This window comes from Micromesistius poutassou, assembly GCF_964030765.1.
Source record: "Micromesistius poutassou genome assembly, chromosome: 1".
NCBI lineage: Eukaryota > Metazoa > Chordata > Actinopteri > Gadiformes > Gadidae > Micromesistius > Micromesistius poutassou.
Window position 1 is genome coordinate 11,440,318 of NC_140271.1, and position 27,500 is coordinate 11,467,817.

A 27,500-nucleotide genomic window follows, 5' to 3' on the forward strand; every position below is an offset into this window, starting at 1 on the left:
TTACCCTTATTGGGATGTTACCAGTTATCAGTTGCAATTTAAACTTTGTGTCACATACACTCCTTGTCTCTTTCCTTTATGTTGGACACCATTATTATATTATTATCATGTATTATCATTATATATATTATTAGAGTACTATGATGATGTCCAAAGGAAAGAAGAACAAAGTAGGCCTACTCTATTCTCTCCACCTTTGACTCCAACCCACGGGACAGGGCAGAATGCTAACCCACGGGACAGGGCAGAATGCTAACCCACGGGACAGGGCAGAATGCTAACCCACGGGACAGGGCAGAATGCTAACCCACGGGACAAGGCAGAATGCTAACCCACGGGACAGGGCAGAATGCTAACCCACGGGACAGGGCAGAATGCTAACGGGACAGGGCAGAATGCTAACCCACAGGACAGGGCAGAATGCTAACCCACGGGACAGGGAAGAATGCTAACCCTTGGGACAGGGCAGAATGCTAACCCTTGGGACAGGGAAGAATGCTAACCCACGGGACAGGGCAGAATGCTAACCCACGGGACAGGGCAGAATGCTAACCCACGGGACAGGGCAGAATGCTAACCCACGGGACAGGGCAGAATGCTAACCCTTGGGACAGGGCAGAATGCTAACCCTTGGGACAGGGCAGAATGCTAACCCACGGGACAGGGCAGAATGCTAACCCTTGGGACAGGGCAGAATGCTAACCCACGGGACAGGGCAGAATGCTAACCTTTGGGACAGTGCAGAAGTTAAAGTGTTCAGGTAGCTTGACAAAACTTGTGAGGACAAAAAGAGAAAATAGAGCCTGAGGGTTTAGTGTTATGATACATTATTATTATTTTATTGTGTTATTTTACCGGTGCAGTAGTAAATGGTGAATCATTTATTGCACTTTTTTTAAATTCTATTTAATTTGTAATTACAGTTCTTGTTTCTATTCTAAAAAAATTGAATTGAATTGCCATAATAATAAAAAAAATAGTCATACCAAGCCCTATTGAACTTGACACCAAATAATTTCAAGAAACTCATAAGGCCTAGGCCTACTGATAAACACAAGCTGCATTGGCTGCTGCAGTCACTAGAAACATCCCAACGAATATGGTTTGGAGAGGCTAATTCGGATGAAACCATCCAAAGCTTCAGTAGGTTATTCAGGATTATCCTTATTTTCCAATAGCAAACTTTGCAGGCATGAGGAAGCTGGAGACATTTCACTTGGCACCATTAAGCATAGTTGCATAAGCCCACTTTGAGGTAAGCGAGACAATGCGACTGTTAGAACATGAACCCGAACAATGGAAATGAACATGTTGACGTTTCAATACTAATAAGACATGATGGCAGCAAGACATTATTGCTGGTGAGGTTTGTGCCGTGGTCCGACCACATAGGCCAGTTGGTATTTTTTTTGTGAAGACCATGCGCTGCTATGTTCACTGTATGTATATTCTACATCAAATACACGTAGCCTACATATATTTATAGGCCTGCGCCACAATTAAAATCCATGTATGCTCTCCTCTACCGCAACTCTCAGCAGCACTGGCTCGCCTTGTGTCTGCTGCCCTCTACTGGTCAATGTTTGATAAGACGCTTATTGGAATCTGAAATGACAAAGGTTGGGTTTTGACATTTTAAGGCTTAAGTTAGGTAGGCCTAGTCTACTGCATCCCAGTTTACAACAGATGTACTGGGTTTATCTGTTAGCATTCAAACATACAAACACTGCAACCAATAGTAGCCTAAGTCAATTCTAAACAATAATAAAGATATAGTCAATCCCATGCTGATTGAACGATATGATCGCTATAGTTATGGACAGTTTGAGACCGGTGGTAGTGTGTGTAAGGTTTGTCTTTCGGTGTACAGCCAGAGTTTATGCGAGGGTGTGTGTGTGGGGGGGGGGCTGTCTGTACTTCCAGCCCCAGGGGAAAACACTGAGGGAGGAATGTTTATCCCGTCGCACACACACTGCCTTTGATCTCAGACCCCCTAATCACTTCCTGGAAATTATACAGTACGTGCACCTCAGCACTGACCTCACTGTGTGTGTGTGTGTGTGTGTGTGTGTGTGTGTGTGTGTGTGTGTGTGTGTGTGTGTGTGTGCGTGCATGCATGGTTGTGTGTGTTGGGGGTAGTCCACTGTGGCTGTCTTGATGACAGACACAGATAAGCGAAACAAACTGGAGAGAAGATTATGTCATCAAACCAAGGCAAGAAGTTAAAATAGATTCTTCTGCAGGAAAAACTGACAAAAAATGTAATGAGTTTGGGGCAAAATAACAGTGAACAGTAAAATGTATACTCCAAAATGAACTGCAAAAATGCTAAATGTTCACCTCTGCATGCTGGGGTGAATAATAATAATAATAATAATAATAATAATAATAATAATAATAATAATAATAATACAACTTTAATAAAACTTCATTTTATTTCTAATGCACCTGTTAAAAACTGTTGTTTACAAAGTGTCACAGAATCAAAGTTCATATATATATATATATATATATATATATATATATTATTAAGTATGATATTAAGTATGACCAGTAGTAAGTAGTATTATAATTAGTATTAGGATGATGAATAGTAGTAGGTCTCATAGTAAGAGGGTTTAGGTTAAAGGAGGATAACACTGTTGGACTCTGTGGAGTTTCAGCTTTCTCAGCTTTTTCATATGAAATATTGTTTGTGTTGATTGCATTACGTGAAAAATATTGTTTTGTAGGTAGGTTTAGATACATAGCCTACCTCAAAGTGTGCTTCTACCCTATGCAGACAACAAGCCATGTAGGAAGAACCTAGCCTCAAACCCTAGCATTCTTCTCAAAAACTATAACTCAGACTATTCAGACTATTATACTAATCATGCACAGTAGAAGTAGACGAACATGTGGAGGTCCAAGATCTGCCTGTTCCTTCAAGTTTATGAGTTTATTCACAAGTTTTAAAATGGTGTTCAAGACGAGATTGTTCAATAAGTGTATTTCCAATAATTTTAACGACAGTGAAACAAGAGTTTAAGCTTTAAATTGTGTGAATACTGTTTCCCAGAGCCTTGTAACAAAGTTCACCCCTCCCAGAGGGCTAATGTCCATAGAGTGATGTAAGGCAATTTGTCCTCACATCAAGGAGATACTTACTACAGGCCAGAGATTCCTGCGTTCTCGCCAAACAGATACAACCATAAGGGGGTCATTGCTTTCTTGTGACCGGTTCACGCCAGGTTAACAACAAAGGGAAACTAGACTAGTTAACAGATAGACTAGTTAACAGATGGGGTGGCTAGATAACACCACCTGAAGAAAAAAAGCTTGAATAATGAAAAGTAAACAAATGGCTTTCCATTACATTACTATTTATGTTTTAGGACCAAAGACTGGGGGATATTTTGGAGCGGCATTAGCGGCATTAGCTCAGGAGGTAGAGCCGGTTGGCTGGTGACTGCAAGGTTGCTAGTTAGATCCCCGGCTCCTCCTAGCTGAGTGTTGTGGTGTCCCTGAGCAAGACGCCTCATTCTTATTGCTCCTGACGAGCTGGCTGTCGCCCTGCGTGGTTGACTCCGCCGTCAGTGAGTGATGGACTGACTGGAAAAGCAAGAACTGGATACTAGATACATCACAGCCTATGCAGCCAATAATGCCAATGTCAACTTTGGAAAACACAATTCCGTTTACCTGTTACTGAGCAGTGCCAACAATCTAAAAGCTAATTGCCAAGCTCACATAGCTCATAACGCCTGCAAGCACGTCTGCGATCAGATGTCAGTGGATATTGAGTACATTATTTTAAAGATCTACAGTCACTTCTCAGTATCTGCTTCCCGAGGAGAGGGACTGCATGCATTTTCTGCATTTATGGACATTGAGTTGCGGGAAATTCTGTCATGTTTGCCCATGATGACTCTCTCTTCATCCAGCTGTCGATTGTCTCCTGCGAAGCTGGCCAGCTCCTGTGGCACTGAAGATAATTTTTGAGGATGAAGAAAAAACTGGAGCTGGAGCAGGATCTTTGCTTTTTCCACTAGTAGGGTGTGTTTTTCACCAACTCGTAAAAGAAAGCTGGAAGAATTCAAATAACGAGTAGCTTGATTTCTCATCAGAAAATGTAATGGTGAAACTGGTCAGTGAATCTGGTGGTGGCTGCCCTCAAAATGGCCGAGACAGTCAGTATGGACAAACTCTATGAAGAGTTTTGTGCCAGCCGGGAGGACATACAGAACACAGGGAAACCCAACTTGATCATTCAGGTCTGTCTCATTTGTCGTCCTCAGTGTGCCAGACTCAAATGCCTTTGTAGAGAGGATTTTCTTTCTGATGACCACTAAGTGGTCAGACTCAAGAAACAGATGCAGCACAAGGCTGATCAAAAATTAACCAATGGGACTTGCCATGTAAGGACTTCTCTCTGGATGTGCAAAAGGACACAAGACTGATTGAATCAGTCAAGAGCCACACTTTAAACTTTGACTTTTCACTAGTCGAAGTGTAAAGCTGAAAATCTACCTCTCTAGTCTTCGTTTGGCACCTAGGGGTGCCCTGAACTGCTATTGCTGAAATTGCTGCTTCCTGGAGTGTCAGTATATGAATATGTGAATGTTTCGTTGTGGGTGTGAAGGAGGTTGTTTGTGTAGGCACTAGATTAGCATGTGATTGGCAAGTGCCATACCCATCCATCAGGCATTAGTGAGTGAAATGCGATCTATTTAGAGCTGCTGACACAAGTGACGCCATGTGACACAATGTCTCTTGTTTTATGACTGGGAGAGGCCACAGCAAAAGATAAGTCTGCCAAAATGCTACCACATCCTGGTGAGTTTCGTCTTCAAACAAAGATTTTAATCAACCTTAAATTAATTCTAATCACAATGCAAGTCACGTATTTCTCACCATCAAGGACACAGCTGAGCTCATCAAACAAGAGCTGGTCTGCAGCCTCTCTCGTGGTCCCACCCCGTGGGGACCCCCCCCCCCCCCCCCCCCCCCCACCACCTCGCCTTCCGGTCATCCCATCAGACATCCCCTTCCAGGAGGAACATAGGGTCTCGGTCCGGGAGCACATGGGGCTCATGGGGCCCAATGTGTGGAGTCACACTGTGGTGGTCTTCACCCATGGGGACCGCCGCTCAGGAGGCCTTGAAGAGTATATGGAGCAGGAAGGGGAGGCGCTTCAGTGGGTTCTGGAGAACTGCGGCCACCGGTACTGCAGCCTTGACAACAAGAAGATGGCGTTTGGGGGATCCCAGGTGACGGAGCTCCTGGGAATGATTGAGGACATGTTAGCGGACGAGGAAGGGTCAGGCATTCATTATGAGGTGGATAGAGGGCTTGTGGAGGAGGTGGAGGGTTTGAGCACGGAGCAGCAGCGAGGAGCAAGGCTGAGGCTGAGGAAGGTGCAAGCAGAGAGGGAACGACGGAGAGCCATGATGGGTGGGTGCTTTACCCTTCTCCTCATAGCAATGTGATGTTTTGTATCATTGACATCATTGGTGTCGTTCCGATTTGTGGGTCTTTTTGGGTTACCCTTAACCCCATCTTGCCCCATTGTCCCGCTAACCTTTTAGTTTGGCTGTGAAATGCTGCCATAATATTCAATGGAAGGTGCTTCTCAGCAACCTCTGTCCAAAATAATTTACCAAAACTGCCCAGAGCTTCAATTCTGATGGCAAACACTAGTCTTGCACCAACTCACCACTTCACATAGGACGAAAGAACAACATTATTCTTTGTACATTGATTGTTTTCACAGTCCAAAGTCACGGTTTGTGTTGTTTCCAGTTCAGCACATATAGTGCCATGCCTACGTGACCCTGATTGAATTGTCACACAGCATCTTCAGTGGAGCCATGGGGTTTTAGCCTCCTTAAGATCCTGAAGACAGCCACCACTCTTTACTCTTGACAATTATTACAGACACTTTTGTACTCTCACTTATGCAAACTTTGCATGACATGCCATGAACAAACCCAATTTTTTCCTTTTGCTTCAGGCAACCACTCCCATCTCGCCAAGATAAGACTGGTTCTGCTACATGCGCTCATGTTGGGTCACCGAGGATCTGGGAAGAGCTCTTCAGGCAACACCATCCTGGGAGCAGGAGGAAGAGTAAAGCGCTTCCAGCCGGGGACGCTTCGCACCAACGTTCAGCAGCAGGGACACGTGGAAGAACGGCGCGTCACTGGTGCATGTGCAGACCGGAGACGGACCAGCACCCCGATGAGGAGGCAGCTGTCCGACGAGGGGTCTCAGAAGGACTCTCACTGGGTCCGCATTGCATCCTGGTGTGCTTGCGCGCAGACGTGACATACGGCGAAGACTCGCGCCGTGCGGCAGAGAGGCACCTGCTCCCCCTGCTGGACGGCTGCTGGAGCCGCACGCTGATGGTGGTGACCCACGGGGACTGCCTGGCGGGCAGGGCCACGGGGCAGTTCATCCAGGGAGCAGGACAGGGTGTCTGGGCCCTGCTGAAGAAATGCTCCAACTGGTATCACGTCTTATTCAACAAGAGCAAGGGTGGCACTCAAGTTAGGGATCTGTTGCTGAAGATCGAGGAGATGCTGGTGGAAAACTGGAGGGAAAGCAAGCAATAGACGTTATTCATCGATATGCCATATTGGTTAGTTCCCCTAGATATTCACCTAGTTAGTTAGGTGGGTGAACTCTCTAGATCATCTTTGGGGGAAACCATGAAAACTAATTTAAGATGCACAGTAAATGCGACCTGGAGGGGGAACATTTCCTCATCCAATGGCTGCCAGGTGAAAGACGTTGCTCTTGTGTTTTTTGCTCAGCCTGCTGATGTTGTTCTTTCTTTGTAAGTACTGTTTAGAAAAATGACTAAAATCGGATGGAGTGCTTTCTCAATGTATTTTGTTTCTCTAGTTTTTGGTCTCGACTTTTATACCAAGATGGAACAGCTTGACACACATAGGACGATGTGAGGTATGACTCCTCCTAGAGGTAGGGTGCTGGGTTCGATCCATAATGTCCAGTCTACCCTAATGACATGAATCTGAAATAATTGTAATTCCCTTTGGTTGAAAGCGTCTGCTCAATGACTCAATAGTAAATAACTTGTGTGTTGATGATGAAGACGATGTAAATATATTTGCAATGCAAAAAAATATAAATGTGTCTTACTCTGCAACATGAAGGTGATATATAAGCTAAACATACCATCATACTTATATATTTGCTTTTCTCTGCATTGAATAAATGAACCGGTACCATAAAGAGAGACCACTCCAAAAGCAACATTAAATTGTTCTCTCTTATAGAGTCATGTTTAAAATCCACAAATCTGTGTGTGTTATTAACAAAAACCAAACTGCATAATGCATGATGTCAAGTGGCAATAAACACATTGATTCCGATTTGTTAATTGTGTTGTGCTATTCCATTAATAATTGTTGCGATTAGAATATGGAATTTGTGCTTTTTATTACTATTTATTTTTCAATTCTAAAATCAAAAATGTTCCTGGTAACTAGTGGTGAGGTTGCTAAAATTAATTTAGTTGTAATTCGCAGAAGTGGGCTGCGGGGGGCATTTCCTGAGGCTTTTTTAGTTACTTCATGTAGGGCTGGAGCCCAAAAATGTATACTTGCCCTTGAAGTCCACTTTCAAATAAATGATACCACAGGTCTTCCTTTTTTACTTTATTGATGCATTAACAATTTAAAAGACTTTAAAGCACGATTCATTTGTCATGATTATCTTAACAAATGTATACATAAAATGAGCCTATGTAAGGTTTTTTTTCGGCGGAACCAAAGCAAATATAAACTTCTGTGGTGTTTTTGTTTGCCCACAAAAACACGTCAGCCTAGTTCGTCCCAAAGAAGAAGAAATATATAATCCCTGGGTCATGGGATTATACACCAACTTAAACATACTTCGAATATTATAATATTACATCTAATTTCTGCTAAATCTGTTCCGCTAGATGCCACTAAATTCTACAGACACCTACCTTTAACTACTAAATAATGTCTCTATTGAATTGAATGCATTCCTCCGCCACCAGGGGGCGGGAAAGCGATCCAAGCGAAGTCCTCCAGCGTCACCGTCGTGACGTCACCGGAAGAGATCCGTAGGAAACCGGAAGATAACAGCGAGCTGTCAAAAAGCAGAAACGAAGACATAGCGTAGTTTTTTTTTTTTTTAAAGATTTCACAGTAATGACTTGGCCTTGAAAGCAGACAGAAAACGAACGTGTTTATCATGGTTCTCAGAGAATTTTAAGTCGTTAGAAAGACCCAAGAGATATCGAGTCCCCGACGTTTCTCTGGTTGGAGTGCTGAAACAAGGTAGCTACCGCCACGAGCCTGGAGGTCCGGTCCTCCATACTGCAGCTGTCCTCCGAGCAGCACGAGCCTGGAGGTCCAGTCCTCCGTACTGGAGCTGTACCTCCGAGCAGCACTAGCCTGGAGGTCCAGTCCTCCGTACTGGAGCTGTACCTCCGAGCAGCACTAGCCCGGAGGTCCAGTCCTCCATACTGGAGCTGTACCTCCGAGCAGCACTAGCCTGGAGGTCCAGTCCTCCGTACTGGAGCTGTACCTCCGAGCAGCACTAGCCTGGAGGTCCAGCTGACCTCCGAGCAGCACTAGCCTGGAGGTCCAGCTTTACCTCCGAGCAGCACTAGCCTGGAGGTCCAGCTGACCTCCGAGTAACACCCACACCTCCAGCCTCTGGCATCTCAGGCACTGGGTTCTGACAAAGCATTACACATGACCTCATGCTTAATTATTACATTGGTATGTCATTGTGTTTTTAAAACTAGCAATATATGTGGATGCAAACCAGTAACCCAAAACATTGACGTTTGCTCTCGTTTGCTTTCTTTGAAAGAGAGCAAACGTCAATGGTTTTTATAACAATCGTATGCCTTTTTTTATTCTTTCATATCTATAATCACTTTTACTGGAATTATGTAATATATATGTCTATGCCATTGACTCTGCAGAATACTAATAATATATAATTGAATAATATTAAAAAGCATGGAACCATGTTTTTTTTTTCGCCTAGCCAGGCATTACAAAGACAGACTCTTTCTAATGTTTTTTCTCAATCATGATGCTATCAGTGTAGGTTGCCTCTCACTTCCTGTATAGAACATGTCTTGTGTTCTCCAATGATTCCCATAGGTGTGAATGACCGACGTTGTGTCGCCCACGGCTCTCAGCGAAGTCCAGCTCAGGCTCCTCTGCCACGATGACATAGAGAGCGTCAAGTTGCTCTGCGGCGATTGGTTCCCAATCGAGTCAGTAAACACCTCCCGTCGTGTCGTTGTGTCTGTTGCTGCATGTTTCAGCTGAATACCCTGGCTATTGACACTCATAATTTCTCCACAGTAGATGTTTGTTGACAAATTATACATAAGGTCATAGTTCAAACCTTGCAGTTCACCTGAGGCTGCTAGTCTAAGGCACTTTACTGTGGTCTCTGTTAAACGCCCGCTATCTTGAATGATGAATAGAGTGCATACAGCTAGGTGGCTGCCACAAATGTGATTTCCCAGGTCAAGTCTTAGTATGAGTTACTTTCCATTATCAGTTAAGCAAGTCTGTGCTTTGGTTCTACAGCCCTATAAATGGTAACCCTCTGACCGACTAACCCTCTGCTGTTTTATCTTCTGCAGATACCCAGACTCATGGTACCAGGACATCACCTCCAACAAGAAGTTCTTCTCCCTGGCTGCCACCTTCAAAGGAGGCATCGTGGGAATGATAGTGGCCGAGATCAAAGGCCGGACGAAAGTACACAAAGAGGTATCGTAATGATCGAATCACACAATGTGCTCTGTTTTACTCTGTTTGCGTTAAACAGAGTAACTGTCACTCCAACTATCGCTTGATAGTTAAAGCAAGTGTTCAAATGAATACCATTTTGTATATGATCTTATGTACAGTTGACATTATTTATTTCAGTGTCATCGGAAAGTTTATTAAACTCAAAAAACCCATAAGGATACATTTCTGATCCTGTTTTTTTACTCTGCTTCGGCAAATACTGACTTATGTAAGGAAGGGAAACATAAGGCAGCAAAATGGTTACATTTAACTTTAAGTGCACTTTAAGTACATTTAACTTTAAGTGCTGGCAAATGAGAATAGAGGACAGATGGGCCAGTGAAGAACTGAAACAACTATGAGCTGAGGAAAAAAAGAGTGGGTGGTCTGTAGAGTAAAATAAATGTGGTGTTACACTTTAACCAAAGGATATTGGGGCAGGTGAGTCATAGCTACTATGGGGATGTTGTGACAAATACGATATCAGGAGGTGATTGCATTCCCACAACACCCCCTTCAAATGCACTACTGGCTGCATTTGGAAACGGTTTGAAGTGGATTTGTTTCAATGTCGACAGACTACTGATGGTTATCCCTGTGTGTGTGTGTGTGTGTGTGTGTGTGTGTGTGTGTGTGTGTGTGTGTGTGTGTGTGTGTGTGTGCGCGTATTTTTGATAGGATGGAGACATCCTGGCTTCCAGTTTCCCTGTGGACACACAGGTGGCCTACATACTCAGCCTGGGGGTGGTCAAGGAGTTCAGGAAACACGGCATAGGTACTGTTCTCACACACACACACACGCACACACACACACACACACACACACACACACACACACACACACACACACACACACACACACACACACACACACACACACACACACACACACACACACACACACACACACTCTCTTTCCCTTGCTTCTGGACATCAAAGGATAGGATGGTCAAAACAGCTGCTTCTCAATTTCTCTTGCCCATTTCCTTCTCTCTTTGGTTTGAAATGCATATGGTTCATATCTTTTGGGTCTCTTAAATTTTATAAAATAAATCCACTCCCAGTTAAATAAATCCATGTCAGAGTGGGTAAAACATGCATTGTGTGAACAAATCCATAAACATTATCAAATTGATTACATAGTAAAAATAGTACTTAGCATCTTATCCTAGCTATCTTTGTTGTATTCGTGGCATGGGTTAACCTAGCAATTGTTAGTGCTTGGCACTTGTTTCTATGAACATCCTTACTGTACCGACAGCGATATATTGTTGTTTCTCATTCTTTTGACAAATGTACTTATTCTAAGTCACTTTGGAATAAACCATCTGCTAAATTCCCTAAATGTAAGTGTCAATGTAGTAAGTATTTATTAGGTCATAGCCTAATGTACTATATAGCAGAGTGGCACATTGATAGTATTACATTTGTTATTCGATATCCGATACATTGTTGGTTGTCAAGGTGACAGACTTCACATGAAACTCTGTGTGCCACATAAAGGCACAGAAAGAGGCTTGCGTGAGCTCATGTAACGCATTAATATATAGAACTAAGTCATTGCTATCTTAATGGTATCCTCTGCTAGTTTGGCACAACAGCTCTATTAACAATCCATTGACAACCGAACAGCACTGTTAACAACAAACATGAACAAGAACATCAGAGAATCAAGAGCTCATGTTAGTTGATTAACTTCATGTAGTTTCCTAATACTGAAAGCGTGATGCATTCACCAGAGAAAAACAATGTTGCCCTGTTTTTCTGAATAACAAGATTATTATCTCAGAGCTCCGAGAAAGGTTTTTGTGAGAAAATAATTCTGCATAGTTGATCTAGATCTAGATTCTGAGAAATAATAATCAAAAATCAACCTTTTTCTCTGAATTAACGAGATACCTCAGAATCCTGTGAGAAGCTCTCCCCTGCATGGGGTAGAGTGGCTTCAGCTAATCAGCCTGCCCTCCAGCAGTGTATGATTACGTATGGGGTCAATTTATTTAAGGTTAGGTAGACGCCTGAAATCTCATATTCATGTACATAGATAGATCACAATTAGCATGATTGTATGAAAATAATTGTTTCCGTGAACGGCCAAATGGTACGTTGTTTTAAATAATCCTGTCGCAAGGAATTGTGGGACGGCAATATCTCCTCATGGAAGAACCACCTGTTATGCACAGATTTGTGGATAGATCATACGAGCATCTTAAGAGCACTTCACGCATTCAAGTCCTCGTAGTAGTTTATATTTATATTCATAACAAAGACGTTTATTATACTGTTGCGCTGTCGGCTTTCATAGTTAGATTGCTACGTTTGCATCCAATTATTTTGGATGCTGTGTTGATGCACTACTGACACTCCTTTATAGTATGGGTTTGATTTTGTCTATTAAGCTCTGCACGGCCATTTGAAATGATCGCTTCTGTTCTGAGTGCTTCGGCAGAAACGGCGGAATTCCTCCTTAAACAGCCTTTTCGGGGGTTTAAATGACGATATACGTACGATTCGTATTCTCACCTGTTTGCGAACAGGTGGGTTCACTCATGTTTTGCATCCTTTAGGGAAATGTCCTGTACTTACGAGCGTTTAGTGAGTCCGACCGGGCCCATTCGTATGAGGTGTACGTGTGCACAATATTAGATAAGAGTATATAAGATCAAGATAAGAGAAAAAAAATGCAAACGGTCTTTGTAGGAACTTCTATTCAAATAAGGCCACCCTTCTTCCCTGAGGTATTTTTAACCTAATCTAGTTTGGAAGATGAGACTGTTCGCTGCTCCATTTTACACAGGATATGTGTTGTTTTTAGAGGCCGGTGTTAAGCTTGTATTAATTCCCCTCGTCAGCTGAATCCTGATATAACACTCTCCCTGGCTGCTATCACATCTTGACTCAGAACAGAACCCTATGACCTGACACATTACAGCTGCCTTTTCTATCCTGCTTTCTCTCTCACACACACACACACACACACACACACACACACACACACACACACACACACACACACACACACACACACACACACACACACACACACACACACACAAAAGACCCACACACATACTGTACATAAAAGACACACAAACACACAAAAGACACACACACACACACACACAAAAGACACACACACACACACACCACTACACAAACACAAAAGACGCACAATCATTTGTTACATATGGGAATTGCTGCAGTGGAGTTTTGTTTAGAAACTCCAGTTTCTAACTGTATCAATGTGCAGTTCCCAGTTTCTTTGGACTTTGTCTCTCATTTGCTGGGAGGCTTCATTGATAGGATATTATAGCAGTTGCATTTCCATTACTGGTTCAAATCGCGCTCGGCCCCCTCTAAGCGTGATTTGTTGTTTGTTTGTTGTCATTTGTTTGATAGAAGCCCACCACGTGATTTTAGTTTTACGATATTCACACTATTAGATTGCTGATACTGATATTCAAAGCGATTGTTTCCTAATATCAAGGACACCACAACACACACACTTGTATTGCATTGCCCCGTGAAGTACGTCTCAGCATGGCCTTGAGTGCTGATGGAAAAACACAGCTGTCGGGCTGTGTCTCTGCACTGCATACTCACACTTAACCTATGTTTATCATTGTATGTGGTGCACCAAGTAGTAGCCATTTGAACCCCATGTATGATAAGACATACATTAGACAAAGGACAAAACCACATGTTTCTGTTACGAACAGAATCCTGCTCACTTCCCAGCATCCTGGTCAACGAGTCTTTGTTTTGCCCCCCTCTTCCACCCAGGCTCTCTGCTGCTGGACAGCTTGAAGGAGCACATCTCCACCACGGCCCAGGACCACTGCAAGGCCGTGTACCTCCACGTGCTCACCACAAACACCAACGCCATCCACTTCTATGAGAACCGTGACTTCCGGCAGCACCACTACCTGCCCTACTACTACTCCATCCGCGGCGTGCTGAAGGACGGCTTCACCTACGTCCTCTACATCAACGGCGGACACCCCCCCTGGACCATTTTATATCCTTCTGGTTTGATGAAGGCCCCTTAAGTCCCGGTACCTGAGCCCTTCTGGGTTCAGAACCCTTCTGTGACAGGCTCTGTGTTGATCCAGCTCCTGATGCTGACAGTGCTGTTCCCAGATGGAGCTCTTGTCCTGCCAGGGCCAGGCTCAGAGAACCAGCCACAGACCTGTTTTACAGTCCTTTGTAGTGTGTCAATAGTGCGTTTATCTTTTTTACACAATCAGACAAAACAAACAAAGGAATACCGCACAGATCATACAAAATCATACAAAATGATGAAGCAGGTGTAGAAAATTGAGTTAACATACATGGGTTGCATTAACTTAACATACGTACAAGTTATATATTGTTTATATTTTGTGTACATTAGTACCATGCCAAAGGGAAAGACGGCTGGCGATGGTTTGTACATGAAAACAAAACATGGGCACCATTTCTGCAGTAGTCCAGCAAGATCACCAGGAAGATGATCAAATAGGGGTGGCCAATTATTATTGAAAACGTTTTCATTACCCTTTAATGTAGCACTGAGATTCTCCATCGGAAAGACCTAAAATAGGTACATGCCTTTTCTTTAAACACGACAGTATCTTACACGGGACATTTTAGTTGGGCTAGGGTTATGATGTTGGATATAAAATATTAATGTTAATGTCATTTCAGTATACCTTGTGGTTAGAAAACAGCAGGGGGTCCTGCCGTGATGTGTGCTCCTTAACCTCCCCCACCACTGACTACATCCAGCACATCGGCTCCACCCTGGCCAGCCTGAGCCCCTGCTCCATCCCCCAGCGGCTCTACCGCCAGGCGCAGGCCCTGCTGCGCTCACTGCTGCCCTGGTCCAACCTGGCCTCCAAGACGGGCATCCAGTACAGCCGCACCATGTGACCGCCTCCCAGGGTGAGGCTTTGTTTAGTCTGTTTTACCCTAGCGATGGTTGTCGAGGTGCCGTGGATCGAGGGCGAACGGTAGATGCCGCTGTTGTCGCGGGTTTGGTTTTTTGCGCTCTATGATGCCGTTCTGGTTTAGTTAACACGCATGATTCTTTGACTGCATCGTCCTCCACTGAATTTTCACCTTATTTATAGTTTAGTGATTTGAACACAAACTTTGTTGGACAGCTGGGGAAACACCACCAAACACCACCACCACTCCTCCTCCCTAACCTCTGTCACCCCTGCTGTTCTGTGTGTTGATTATTGCAGACATGCCTAGTGATGGGGGGGGGGGGGGGGCAGGCACAGAGAGGAGGGGTTTTTATATACCATGTAAACTTTACTCCAATGTCCTTTATTTTGTATTTCGATTTTCCATATAAAGTGCGGTGCAATTCAACATTGGTGTGTGTGTGTGTGTGTGTGTGTGTGTGTGTGTGTGTGTGTGTGTGTGTGTGTGTGTGTGTGTGTGTGTGTGTGTGTGTGTGTGTGTGTGTGTGTGTGTGTGTGTGTGTCTTGTCTTAACTGCCCTGTGATTGAATGGATTAACTAATGATCATCTTCTTGTGTCTCTCCCCCCCCACCTCATTTTCAGGACAGCAGCCTCTTAGATCTCATTGGAGTCTTTCCACAATAAGGCCTGGAATAAGGCCACCATCATCCTCATCATCATAGTCACCATCACACACACACTCATACACACAATCTCACACAAGCTGAGAACCTGAGACTGGCGGTTTTCAGCCCTGCCTTTTTTCCTGAGCGACCTTCTACCTGTCCGTCACTTTCACAGAGAGCGTGTATATGATGTGCACATCGCATATTATTTGATATGTACATATATATATATATTTATTCTAAATATATATATAAATCATCATATCTAGATCATATCTAAATGTATATATATTCTATGCCGTGAGGAGTCTGACTTTGCCCTCTGTTTGGGCTCCTTATGTGTCTGCTCTGAGTGGACAGCTGGGGTCGGTATCACTCCATTCCAAGGGGATCACAAGAAAGCTAGTGCGATTGAAACACGGCTCTTAAACACGGCCCATGTGCCATGTACTTTCATGGAGTGGCCTGGACAGAGGCGACTAGACCAGGGGTCCACGCAGCCCCTCTCAGAACAGGGCGGCCATGTTGTGTCTATTAGGGCTGTATGTGCAGACCGAGAGTCCACCTCTTGGTGTGGGAGTAGCGATCGGAGAGGATCACACACTGGGTTGGTGGGGGGGGTGCACGTGCAGGTGTGTAGGCAGGATATACCTGCACAGGCGAGCAGGTGTGTATGGCCTGTTAGAACGACTACAATAGCCTTCCTCCCAGAGCTCGCGGCTACGTTCTGTACTCAAACCATGAACATAACGTACACAGAACAAGCTTTTGTTGTACAGTCATGATTGCAGCTTCCCCCCCCCCCCTACGGTTTAAGTTTGAGTCTTTTAAAAATTTTGCCTAAAAATGCCACACAGGAAGCCTTTTTATTTATTATTTTAGTGACAGGAGGCCTATAGGCTGACGTGTGTGTGTGTGTGTGTGTGTGTGTGTGTGTGCGTATTTGCATGTGTGTGTGAGCGAGTGAGTGAGTGAGTGTGCGTGTGTGCGTGTGTCTTGCGTGTATGTGATCGGTCGCCGCTGTGCTGATCTGCCTGACCTACTGACCTTCAGACCTACCGACTCCGCCTGCCTGGCGCGAGGACAGCCCCGCTCGGCATGTCGCGTCCCAACACCCCCGGGGGCTGCTCAAGGGGACCTTGTGCGGTGGAGGAGCTGCTCTCGCTCGGACGTCTCGCCCCCCCCTCTCTGATGTTCTGGGCGCTAAGCTGGGCCACCTGGGAGGGGGGCGGGGGGGGAAACACACCACCAAACACCACCACCACTCCTCCTCCCTAACCTCTGTCACCCCCCCCTCCCCCCCCTCCCTTCCTTCTCCCCCCTGCTGTTCTGTGTGTTGATTACTGCAGACAGGCCTAGTGATTGGGGGGGGGGGGGGGGGGCACAGAGAGGTGCTCTGGGTTCGGAGGAGTTTTTATATACAGTGTAAATAATGATGTAGATAGTAGATACTTTAAGATATATGAAGACTTTTTTTTTAGATATTGGTTTTCTTTTGAGAACTTGTTTAGCGTCAAGCCCACAAATCCTTCATTTGGTCCACGATGATAAATGCTAGATTCTGTCACGGAAAGATATGTTGGGATTTTCATACGTTTTCTTTTTATTATGATGGATATGGTTGTTTGGTGACCATGCACTCCCAAGAGGACTCATTTTTGTCTATATTTAATTGTGGACTATGTGAGCGATAAACAATGTGATACAAATAAATTATTCCAATATCAAAATATGAGCTTTGATCTTTTCCATTATTGACTCTTTATTATGAATCACTTCAGACATTTCTTAGATGAATAATTCATCATCCATTAGTCCTATAGATTATTTGAGGAATAGATACCGCCCTCTGCTGTCTGTTTAAAATGCAATTTGCCATAACATGCCTCTAAAAAACGCTTTCCTGATTGTCCTTTCGTTTTCAGTAGTCTGGATTTTACTACCATTTCTAAACGAAACTAATAAGTACAACTGTAGGACTATAAATGTCGAGCTAATTGTTTAATCAATTAAGACTGAAATCATGACGAGTAGCTGTGAAAGAAAACATGATGGATGACTACCTTGTCCGACTTGATATAAGATGATTGTATGACTGCATTGACCGACGTCATATGGTAGTGCCCTGTTCGGGTTCTTTGTAAAGGTTGCCCGGTGGAAAAACCCTTACGTCGACCAAGTAGTGGACCACGCCCATGAGTTGTCCGTCAACCAGAGCCCGAGTCTACGGGGTGATAGTCTCTGCTGCTACTCTGTGATGCTGTTGTGGTGTCATTTCAAGCACATATCAACACCGTAACAGACGAGATTCTAGAACTGCTTACTGAAGGACTTTACCCTATTTTTCTCCAATCGCGAACCTAAGCCCGCAAACTTCGGAAAAGGTGAGCGATGCGCTGCACACAAACGCCTCTGCAGGAAAATTCACGAAGCTTTTCCGAAAAGCTGCCAATTTACATGCATGTTTTGAATTGAATATTGCATCAGTATGTTATGGACTTTTTCAAACTAGAGCAGTTAAGTCTGTTTTTATAAGCAGCGTTTATGTGTGTATCTTGAGTGAGAGAATACAGAACCTGTAATCGAAGCAGTGTCCCGCTCAAATCGTGCACTTTTGACTTTGTGTAGTGGGAAAAACTGAGCTTTGTGTTCTCCTTTCCAAACGGTGATTTCCTGGAGAGCGCACATTGCCCTCCTCAGTCCGAGAGCGAAATTAGAGTTAATGTTGCACTGAATGAGACAACACAAATACGAAAAGGTGTGCAGAGAAACACTTTGAATTGAGTTCTTTAAAAGCTCCAATGTGTTGGTGTGTGAGGAGGCTTGTTGGGGTGTGACCTAAACCATGTTATTGGACAAAGTAGAAAACATGACACGTTGGAAGAACACTGCATGTTGAGTGTATAGGAGGGTCTCACATGACGTCACGCCCCAAACAGCCAGTCTAGGGGTTGTTCACCATTATAGTGAAAATAACTGGGTTTGGTTATTCTATACATTTTAATTACCAAAATGGCTGTCTTGAAACTTATTTTATGGAACATCAAAATCGCATGAATGAAACCCTATGTGGCTCTTACATTTTGGCAGACACCAGAGGAGTCTGATGGATCCAGGATAATGTAGTTGGTCAATAGACAAAGCTTAACACATCCTTAGCATTCTGTATTAAAGCAAAGGATACAGATTTTAAAAGCGATTTATTCATATGCAGTCATTAGAAATGAAAGACATTGCAGTTAATCAGTAGCCACCCTTCCCAGACTCTCCTGCAACAACTGGCCATCCTTTACCATTCCCCATTCCATTACTGTTGGAGTCTGACATGTCAGCATAGGCGTCCATAGGCTCTCCGGGGCTGTATCTGGTCAGGAAGAAGGCCCTTCTGCCTTGCTGGTAGCGGGACCTGGAACTGAAGTGGTAGACTGGATCCAGGTCAGAGACGTCACTCAACACTGGCTCCTCCTGCTCGTCGTTGGAGGTGACGAGCGCCTCAGGGCGGCCTTCAGGAACAGGGTAGTAAGCATCACTGCCAGAGTCCATGCCACCGTTCTTGGCCCAGCCAGAGTCTCCAGCACCCATATAGGAGCCGTCGTCCGAGTAGACCCCGCCGTCAGCCTTTGAGTCGCTGTTCTGCTGGGACCCAGTTGAAGGCTCTTCTCCGTAGTACTCTTGCGGTGGATAAGGATAAGCAGAGCCACGACTGCTGAAGTCACTCCATGCTGGGGAAGAGTTTGAGCCAAAACCTAAAAGGGAGACAACATTAAAAATGTGACATTATACGACCAGGTGAGAGTGTGATTAGCCGTTACAAGCCGTTTTGAAAATCTGCCTCTTCTGACATCACAAGTGGGCATGTCCACATAGTGTGCTTGCTAGATCAGTCTTACCAGCCTACCCTGTGGACTGTAGCAAACACTCATCTATCGGTCACACATCTTGGTGGACACACCCACTTGTGATGTCAGAAGAGGCAGATTTTCAAAACAGCTTGTAACGGCTCATCACACACCTGGTCATATAATAGGTCCCCTTTAACCCATTAATGTTGCTTATTGCGTCATGCTTAGGTTATTTGAGAAAAAGTTAAGAGGAAGTAAAGTTGTACCTTTATCCACTGGTAGAGATACTATACACCCAAACAGACACAATATCCAGGTTGACCTGAGAATAGAGGAACTCTTAAGTCAGGTGGTTTCACAAGAAAGTTGAGTTTCTATACATTCAAGTTTCAATAACACATTACCTCAAGTTTCAATAAGACATTACCTCAAAGAGGTGGCACGTTGACTATGCATGTTGTTATGTTGACAGTGTTGCTTGGTTTTGCTCTACAAACAGATCGTCCAGGCCCTGCAAACTCATATCTCTCTGAAACAACAGTGGTTCTTTTAAAGGGTTGTTCCCTCCAGCTCAATTGATTAATGATGAACCACACCTGTTGACCTTCATCAGCTGACCTTCATCAGCAGCCACCTTGAATACTAGCAATCACTATTAGCTTATTTAGCACTCTTTGATTCATTGTATAAAGTAACATTTATTAGGTACTTGTTATTTATGACCAGGCGGGGGTAAGACACCTAGTGCAAGGATGCCTGCATGGACACTGCTTACATTGAGGGGCAAAGCCCTGAACTCTTTCATCTGAGGGACACATATCAGCCTTTAGTGTATCCTTTCCTTGATGCCAATTAAACATTGACGTTGTTCCTGCTGGGAAATGACTCGGGCCTTCTGTTAGGGGGTTAATGAGCACCTATTACCTGATTCTTTCCCTGAACTGAACTAAAGGCCATTATGCCTGATCTCTCAGAACATGCTGTCAATATCCAGTCGGACAGACGTCTCTGACTTGAAACAGATTTAATTTCTCATTTAAAATGTAAACCATTTGTTTAAATTCCAGTTCCTGTATGCTGGTGTGTGTGTGTGTGTGTGTGTGTGTGTGTGTGTGTGTGTGTGTGTGTGTGTGTGTGTGTGTGTGTGTGTGTGTGTGTGTGTGTGTGTAGCTATTGTCCTGTATTTGTGTTGTCTCTGTAACCGGCTGGATGTCACCCTATCTTGGTGTATGAAACCCTGATTGATGCTGCTTTCTTTGCCAGCAGGTCGCTCTTAGAAAAGGGATTTTAACCTGGTTAGATAAAGGTCATGAGGCACTTTAATATGTGCGACTTAAAGCCTTCAACAGGTTAAATTGCTTTTAGTTGCGTGTGTGTGTGTGTGTGTGTGTGTGTGTGTGTGTGTGTGTGTGTGTGTGTGTGTGTGTGTGTGTGTGTGTGTGTGTGTGTGTGTGCGCGCGTGTCTGTGCGTGTGTGTGTGCGTGTGTGTGTGTGTGTGTGTAAGACAGAGAGATAGTATATCATCATCTTGCTATCATCATCTCAGGTAGACCCAGGTCGTTTGTCATCATAACTTCAAAGCAAGCAGTGTTGTGCTCACAACACTAACGTATCCATCACACACACATACACATCACACACACATTCCCTTCTGTTGGCCAACACTAAGCACACAGCAGCAGTTTTATTGGTGCGATCTGATAGGCCGGCTCGCTGCCGAGGCCCTGGGATGTTGTTGTGCAATACGAGCTGGTTACCGTCCCCACTGACTGCCGGCTCCAGGCAATAAGACAGTCAGGCGGGGGAGGCAGGTTAAGTGGTGAAATCCATCGCGGGTTATGGTTATGGCCGTTAAAGTCATGACGGGTGAAACCGATTTCCTGTGCCGGTGAATCCGCAGACGTCGGGAGAGAGGTGATCAATGCCAGAAACAGAGCAAACGTTGGCTAATCGTACCGTTGGTTGTGATTAGCTCGTTATTCCAGCGTGCGTTGAGCCCGATCCGCTCAAGACAATGGATAAGAGAATAGATAAGATAAGAGATAAGAGGGAGACGATTAATGATGGATTAAAATGGACCTAAACACGAGATGGCCGTTCGTTGTGTTTACATGCAAGGAAATGCACATTGGAATAAAAGTTAAAAAAAAAAAAAAACATTGTTGTCAGAGATGTCAGAGATATGGTGTAGTGGAAGTGAAGGGACCATTGGTGTGTGCACACCAATGCATTGAATTTCATCATGCATTCATATAGATACCCACCCCCTGTGTGTGTGTGTGTGTGTGTGTGTGTGTGTGTGTGTGTGTGTGTGTGTGTGTGTGTGTGTGTGTGTGTGTGTGTGTGTGTGTGTGTGTGTGTGTACCGTGCAATCGTAACACAGTTGTGTATCCTGAACAGTAGTCCAGAGTGATCCGGCTCTGAGACATGGTCTAAACCCCAGGAGCCAAGGTGGAACCTTATATAACCTCTGAGCTTTAACCTTTGGTTGGTTTAATTTTGTTCTGTTTCAGCCACCATAGGTAGTATGCTGGAGACAAAGATGTTTTGTTTATCCTTTAGTGTTCGGTGTATGTAATAACTTAACTTATCATATAGGTCTTGTAAAGGCATGTAAGCTTGTTGAACCTAACCTATCAATATTTCTTGCCAAAATGTTTGCATCTTTTTCTCCTTCTTTGTAAATTTGGATCCAAATAAAAGCATTTAAAGAGTGAGAGTGAGAGTGGGTCACATGACGCCTTTCATTAAGATGATTCTAGGTCTGACATTTGACACCATGGAAACCAAACAGCAGAGCAGAATTGTGGGCTTGACGCTAAACCAGAGCAGAATATCAGTTTAACACCGGCTCTTGCACCCTAAGCTACCTGGTTGCTGTTTATAAGAAGAGAAACAAACCATTTCAATGCACAATAGATGTTCCTTCTTGATGATGTTGACCCTCAGTTCATAAAGATAAGCTGGGCTGGGCTTGAAGATCTTCATCCAGTACGATCATCTATGATCATCTTGTGTCAATGTTTGATATACTGTATTATTGATATGCAGTGTGCCCTTTATCTGAATCAAATTCCATACACCCAGTTTTAAAGTTAAGTTTTAAGTACCATGATTGCTGTCACGTCTTTAATGGAGCTGTCACAACATGACTGACAAAACTCACAAATAATGACCAAACTCACCAACAGCGTTGGTTCAAATCCTGTCTAAACCCCACACTTCCCTTCCTCCACCTCAAGCCTTCAGCCTGCTGCAGAAAGACCAGACCCGGCGGCAACACATACAACAGCAGAGATCATGTTTGGTAATAAATCGCTGCTGTTTCACTGCAGGCTACGCTTATTATGAGGTGTCACATTACACTGTGTTAGAATACGCCGTGAGCAGTTTTCCATTCAATTCGTGGGTGTTGAGCAGGCGAGGCTAGCAGGCTGGGTCTTGAGACGCATGAGACACAACGCGCTCTGTCCAGCACGTTGTGTCCAGCACGGGATGGGCAGTTCTGGATGGACCGTGCTGGACGGCTACGTGCCAGCATGTATCATCAGGTCTAGCTCTGCGTCTCTGCTCTCCTCTCCCGTGAATCTTTCTCTGACCACAAGACCTTTTTTCAAGGAACAGTGTGGATTTTTTTTGTGCATTAATCTACATGCAATGTCGCACATGAAAACTACACGCAGAAAAACTGCTTACGGGGGATGCTGTGTATTTTGGCAGCAATAAACAGGCCCTTGATTGTCAACAGAGACAAGCCTTTATCGTTGCTTTTTATTTTCGCTTCTTGTCGCTCTCCCTCTCTCTCTCTCTCTCTCCCTCTCTCTGCTTCTCTCCCTCTCTGCTTCTCTCCCCCTCCCTCCCTTTTCCCTACAAAAGAATACTTTCCGCAGCATCACACATGCACAAAAAAACCTGCTGTCTCTTAAGCTTGCTGGCATCGCTGGCCTGCCTCTGCGATGCAAAGTTACACAAAAACGGGTCAGCCCTCCGAAAACAAGGTCGAAATCTGCCCCCTAGTAAGCAGTTTCCTGTTTGTGTGGTGTTTTATTCAGACAGTGGTACCTGCTTGTGCTGCTCATTTTGAATACAAACTCCACCAGCCCTTATGAGCCCTTAAAGTTTAGCAGCTTTCCCAATTAGCTTTCCTGTGAAAATGCCGCAATAAAGCTCTGGTTTCAATCTATTAGCGTCATTAGTGGTAACAAGATTCCCTGTTACTCCCGCGATGGTGTATTAAAGCTTCTGTTTGAATGTTGCCATGATAAGTCATTTATCTAGAGCCGTGGTTGTGCTCCAATGGCTTGTCTTCCGTTTGTTTTCCCTCTGGAGTGTATTACATTAGAAGCTATCCACAAACCCTGCCTTTCATGTTCACCTGCAATAACAATAGTAGATCTTGTCATCTCATTTGTTCATATCCTTGGATAATAAAACCGAAAATGAGAATATTTTCCTTGATGACTACAATTCATCTTTAGCCATTGTGCTTTCGCCTTTGAAATGCTCAAGCCTAGAATGAAAACATTTGAGTTCAAAGTTGATATTTGGTCATGCGCAGACAGACCTGCAGTGATGTCACAGGTCATTCACTTCTTCTCACAGCAAATATTTGAGGGAGCAAAGTGAAAACTTCAATTTGTGAGTTGTGGTTTACATTTTCAAGTCTGAAGGCCCTGAGGCTGAATTCTCTCCCTGAAGTTGAGCACCTTTTTGCAACAGAGACCTGTTCGAACAGTACAAGAACAACAAACAGTACAAGAGATGACGTGTACATTTGCACTGAAAAAAGTGGATATTTTCAAGATTTCACTCATTTATTCACAAGATTGACCTGATAACCAAAAACGCTGTAAAGCACCCATTCTTAACATTTCCGGCTATCTTTAGATGGTGCTCTGCAGCAAGGATGTATAAATTGAGTTTCTGATTATGAATATTCCATGAGACTACAAGACTGGATACTCCTGAATCCGGCCCCATTATACTGTGTACAGAATGTTGTCTCCTAATTGGTTCTTTGTTGTCTCGCATTGGAGCCAGGCTCAGATGCCACACTGATTGGCTAATGGCCGGTCCATTTCCGTCTGTTCAAAGAGAAAAGCAATAGCATGACAAAAGGACTTCAAAAACCATTCTCTGGCTTTCCCCGTCACTCTGTCTCGCTCTCCTGCTCTCTCTCTCTCTCTCTTTCCTTCTCTCGCTGCCTCATCATTAATTGGATGGCAGATTTCAGTTTTCTCAGCATGTCCTCTGATAAGAGGATGTGTTGTCATGGAAAGTGTCTTTCATTCAGACATTGGACTGGTCAGTGTGTTGTTGCACCGTGCGATCATTTACCAAACCCTTGATTGAAACAACTAAAAGGCTTCATCGAACACTCTGGGGAACATTCCGGGAGTTTTCTATTCACTTCGTTCCAGGACTTGGAATCTGGCACGAAAAAGACAAACGGAAGTCCATACATGGTCTTTGGTCTTCTTTGACAGGATGAGTCACAGCACTGCAAGGTGTGGGGTGTCATCCCCTCCACGTCGCACAATCAATGCATTAACCCCCAGACCGGCGTCACAACACATTAGCAGTCTCTCTCTTCTTTTCTCCTGTGCTCAGTCGCCCGCGCAGACGCATTAATCCAGAAAGGTGTTAGTGAGGTCAACATAGAGTGATAATTTTGTTTGTGGAGCCCACCTCCAACTAATGCCGCACACTCTTTTATTCTTCTTTTCCGGGCGTAACAACATCACAGCATCGCTGTTCGTTTTGTAGATGGTTGAAACTAGAGATGTTCCGATTACATTTTTTTCATTCCGAACTTGGGTATCGGCCGATACTGAGTATATACCACTACAGCATCTAAGCATTGTAACTACTAATAGCACTGGTTCTTATTGAAGGGTTCTCTTACGATGACAGCAATGTATAGTCAGTTACTGTTTACATTTCAATTATAGTAATACATGTGTGTTGTTGTTAGCGAAGCGTCCATGCATCCATGTTTTTCCGACTTGGTGCGCATAGACTCGTGTACTCGCCGATACCTGATACTGCATTTTAGGCAGTTTTGGAGGAATTTCCGATACTGGTATCGGTATCGGAACAACTCTAGTTGAAACACCCGTTCTCTTTCCACAACCAGGAGAACAGGGAGGGCATTTGGACTGGGTGTCTTCTATGCCAGCCTCCTACCTCTTTAAATGCAGCCGAGAGAATAGCGTTGCTCCAGCCTGTAATTAACATGGTATCCTTCCTTCTATACCTACACCACCGTCCCCTCCACCCACACACTCACAAACCCTCTCAGGCTCTCATCCAGCCCGCACTCGTGCACATGCATAAACCCTCACACACACACACACACACACACACACACACACACACACACACACACACACACACACACACACACACACACTTAAACCTGAATTCATTTGGAAGAGCTGTTCCATTGTCTGCCACTGCTTTATATTATCGTTTAATGGTGCAGCTGGCACACACTGCCAACAAACAAGAACATCTGACATTGGAATGTGGTTCCATCCAACACAACATGCCGGGAGGGGCTTCACCTGTGACCTGACCCCACCCAAAAACAATCACATGTCATCAAGACAAATGAAGGCTCTGTAACGATCCACACAAGAACTGACTGAAAAAAAAACGGTTTAGTGTTCGGAAACGTGCTGGTGTGGAGGAGGACCACGGCTTTGTGACTGGAATGGAAAGACCATCTCTGCGTGCATGAACACGTCTCATTGGTCAGTCACAGCTGGACGGGAACTACAGGAGTTCAGGGGCCTGTTTCCCCTTGTCAGGGGGGGAGTTCTCCTTTACTGTTTCAGCCCAGTCATTGGATCAGGACAGCGTTATTTATATTTAGGCACTGACATGAAGAACAACACATTAGACCCAACATCCTCTCTGGTAGACACACACACACACCTCTGATGTGAAAGGAAGAGGAGGCTTGTGGTCTCGATTCACTTCCTCAGATAGTGCTGCTCTCTTCAGGTGTGGGTGGGTGTGTGTGTGTGTGTGTGTGCGTGCGTGGGTGTGTGTACTGCGCTACTTGTTTTGTACTTGCGCTACTTGCGCTACTTGTTTTGTCGCTGCTGCACGGGAGGCTCAGCAGTCATTGTGAAAACCATCCAAAGTAGAACGGAGTCCTGATTGTCTTTGGCTCCGCCCCCTGGGCTCAGCGGGCCTTTGTGTCTGTGACCATGTGACCGGCGTCCGCATCGCTTTCTCTGCCATGCCCATCCGTCCTGTGGACTCACTGTCAGCTCCCCTCACACACACACTCCTGTACTCCTGTGTGTGTGTGTGTGTGTGTGTGTGTGTGTGTGTGTGTGTGTGTGTGTGTGTGTGTGTGTGTGTGTGTGTGTGTGTGTGTGTGTGTGTGTGTGTGTGTGTGTGAGGGTCTGGGCCTGTGTGTCCCTGGTATTTGCCATTTCAGCAGGTCTCTTGTCAGTCTGATTGACAGAGAGCAGACTGGAAAATTCCAAGCTAGGGCAAAGGTTGTGTGTGTGTGTGTGTGTGTGTGTGGGGGGGGGGGGGGTGTTAATCTACATGCCTTATGGGACTAGACAGAGTTTCATAGAGTGTGAAAAGGTGTGTGTGTGTGTATGTGTGCATGTGTTTACACAGAAAAAATAATACATATTAACATGGACCAAGAAATGAAACAAAAATAAGTATTCATAATATTAAAAAAAAAACATGGTCATTAGATTCATTTCATGATTCATCTATTGATCCTTGCACTTTTTGGGTTAGAACTCCATTGCCCAATGCACTTATTGAAAGTTATTGTACGCTTTGGACAAAAATGTCAACAAAATAAAAGCAATATAAAGTCAAACTATATGGTTAATTTTACTGGTCCTTATTCCTCAATCTTACTATACAATGCTATTGTTTACCCTGATATGATACGATGAGTAGGGGGAGCATGCAGACTTCTTCCCCCTAAACCCCACCACAACCAAAGCACAACTGTCTAAAGACCCAGCGGTGTGGTGTTTGTGGTGTGGACGGTGAAACGGTCGCAGGCAGCAGCTTTCAATTCATGGATCTCTCCACGCCACGCCAGAGAGGCCCAACATGGCCATGGCCATGAGGGACTGCGTGGGCGTGCACCTGCACTCTCTCCTTACTGAAGCCGTTTGGTATCTGTGGCTCCGCTCGTAATCTCAGCCAAGGACGGCGTAGTGGGCTGGGCGGGCTGTAGGATGAGACCCTGACCTAATGGTTTCAGGGAACCTGTGATGTAATTGTCCTTGACGCAA

At 44.5% G+C, this 27,500-nt stretch overlaps 3 protein-coding genes across 5 annotated transcripts in view; 2 read left to right on the top strand and 1 right to left on the bottom strand.

The window, feature by feature from the left end:
• Positions 1–8,144: 8,144 nt before the first annotated feature.
• Positions 8,145–17,103, top strand: naa60 (N-alpha-acetyltransferase 60, NatF catalytic subunit). 2 transcript variants are annotated; one of them, XM_084473574.1, is made up of 7 exons: positions 8,145–8,312; positions 9,153–9,268; positions 9,647–9,776; positions 10,476–10,572; positions 13,581–13,815; positions 14,549–14,720; positions 15,351–17,103. In XM_084473574.1, the coding sequence occupies exons 2-6, from the start codon at positions 9,159–9,161 to the stop codon at positions 14,706–14,708; spliced, it is 732 nt and encodes a 243-aa protein (XP_084329700.1). In that variant the 5' UTR covers positions 8,145–8,312; positions 9,153–9,158; the 3' UTR covers positions 14,709–14,720; positions 15,351–17,103. The 2 variants fall into 2 exon arrangements, with proteins under 2 accessions (XP_084329700.1, XP_084329701.1); XM_084473575.1 differs by having other exon boundaries at positions 14,552–14,720.
• A 448-nt stretch (positions 17,104–17,551) lies between these two features.
• carhsp1 (calcium regulated heat stable protein 1) overlaps positions 17,552–27,500 on the top strand; it is a 14,516-nt gene continuing 4,567 nt past the window's right edge. The window contains exon 1 of one of the 2 annotated variants that reach the window (XM_084470033.1): positions 17,552–17,757. The gene's annotated coding sequence lies outside the window, so the exon portion shown is untranslated. The remainder of the gene's footprint in view (positions 17,758–27,500) is intronic. The other variant, XM_084470032.1, reaches the window with a different exon arrangement.
• On the bottom strand, positions 18,617–19,883 carry LOC311354662 (uncharacterized protein; the record flags this gene model as incomplete). Its single annotated transcript, XM_084474482.1, has 3 exons — positions 19,643–19,883; positions 19,482–19,537; positions 18,617–19,119 (listed from the first exon to the last, which is right to left on the bottom strand). The coding sequence occupies exons 1-3, from the start codon at positions 19,669–19,671 to the stop codon at positions 18,617–18,619; spliced, it is 588 nt and encodes a 195-aa protein (XP_084330608.1). The 5' UTR covers positions 19,672–19,883.

Bases quoted from the DNA above. Each gene is read 5' to 3' on its own strand.
- naa60 (XM_084473574.1), top strand. From the start codon at position 9,159: ATGACCGACGTTGTGTCGCCCACGGCTCTCAGCGAAGTCCAGCTCAGG. The intron at 9,269-9,646 runs GTCAGTAAACAC...TATCTTCTGCAG, and splicing joins GGCGATTGGTTCCCAATCGA to ATACCCAGACTCATGGTACC. The intron at 10,573-13,580 runs GTACTGTTCTCA...TCTTCCACCCAG, and splicing joins GTTCAGGAAACACGGCATAG to GCTCTCTGCTGCTGGACAGC.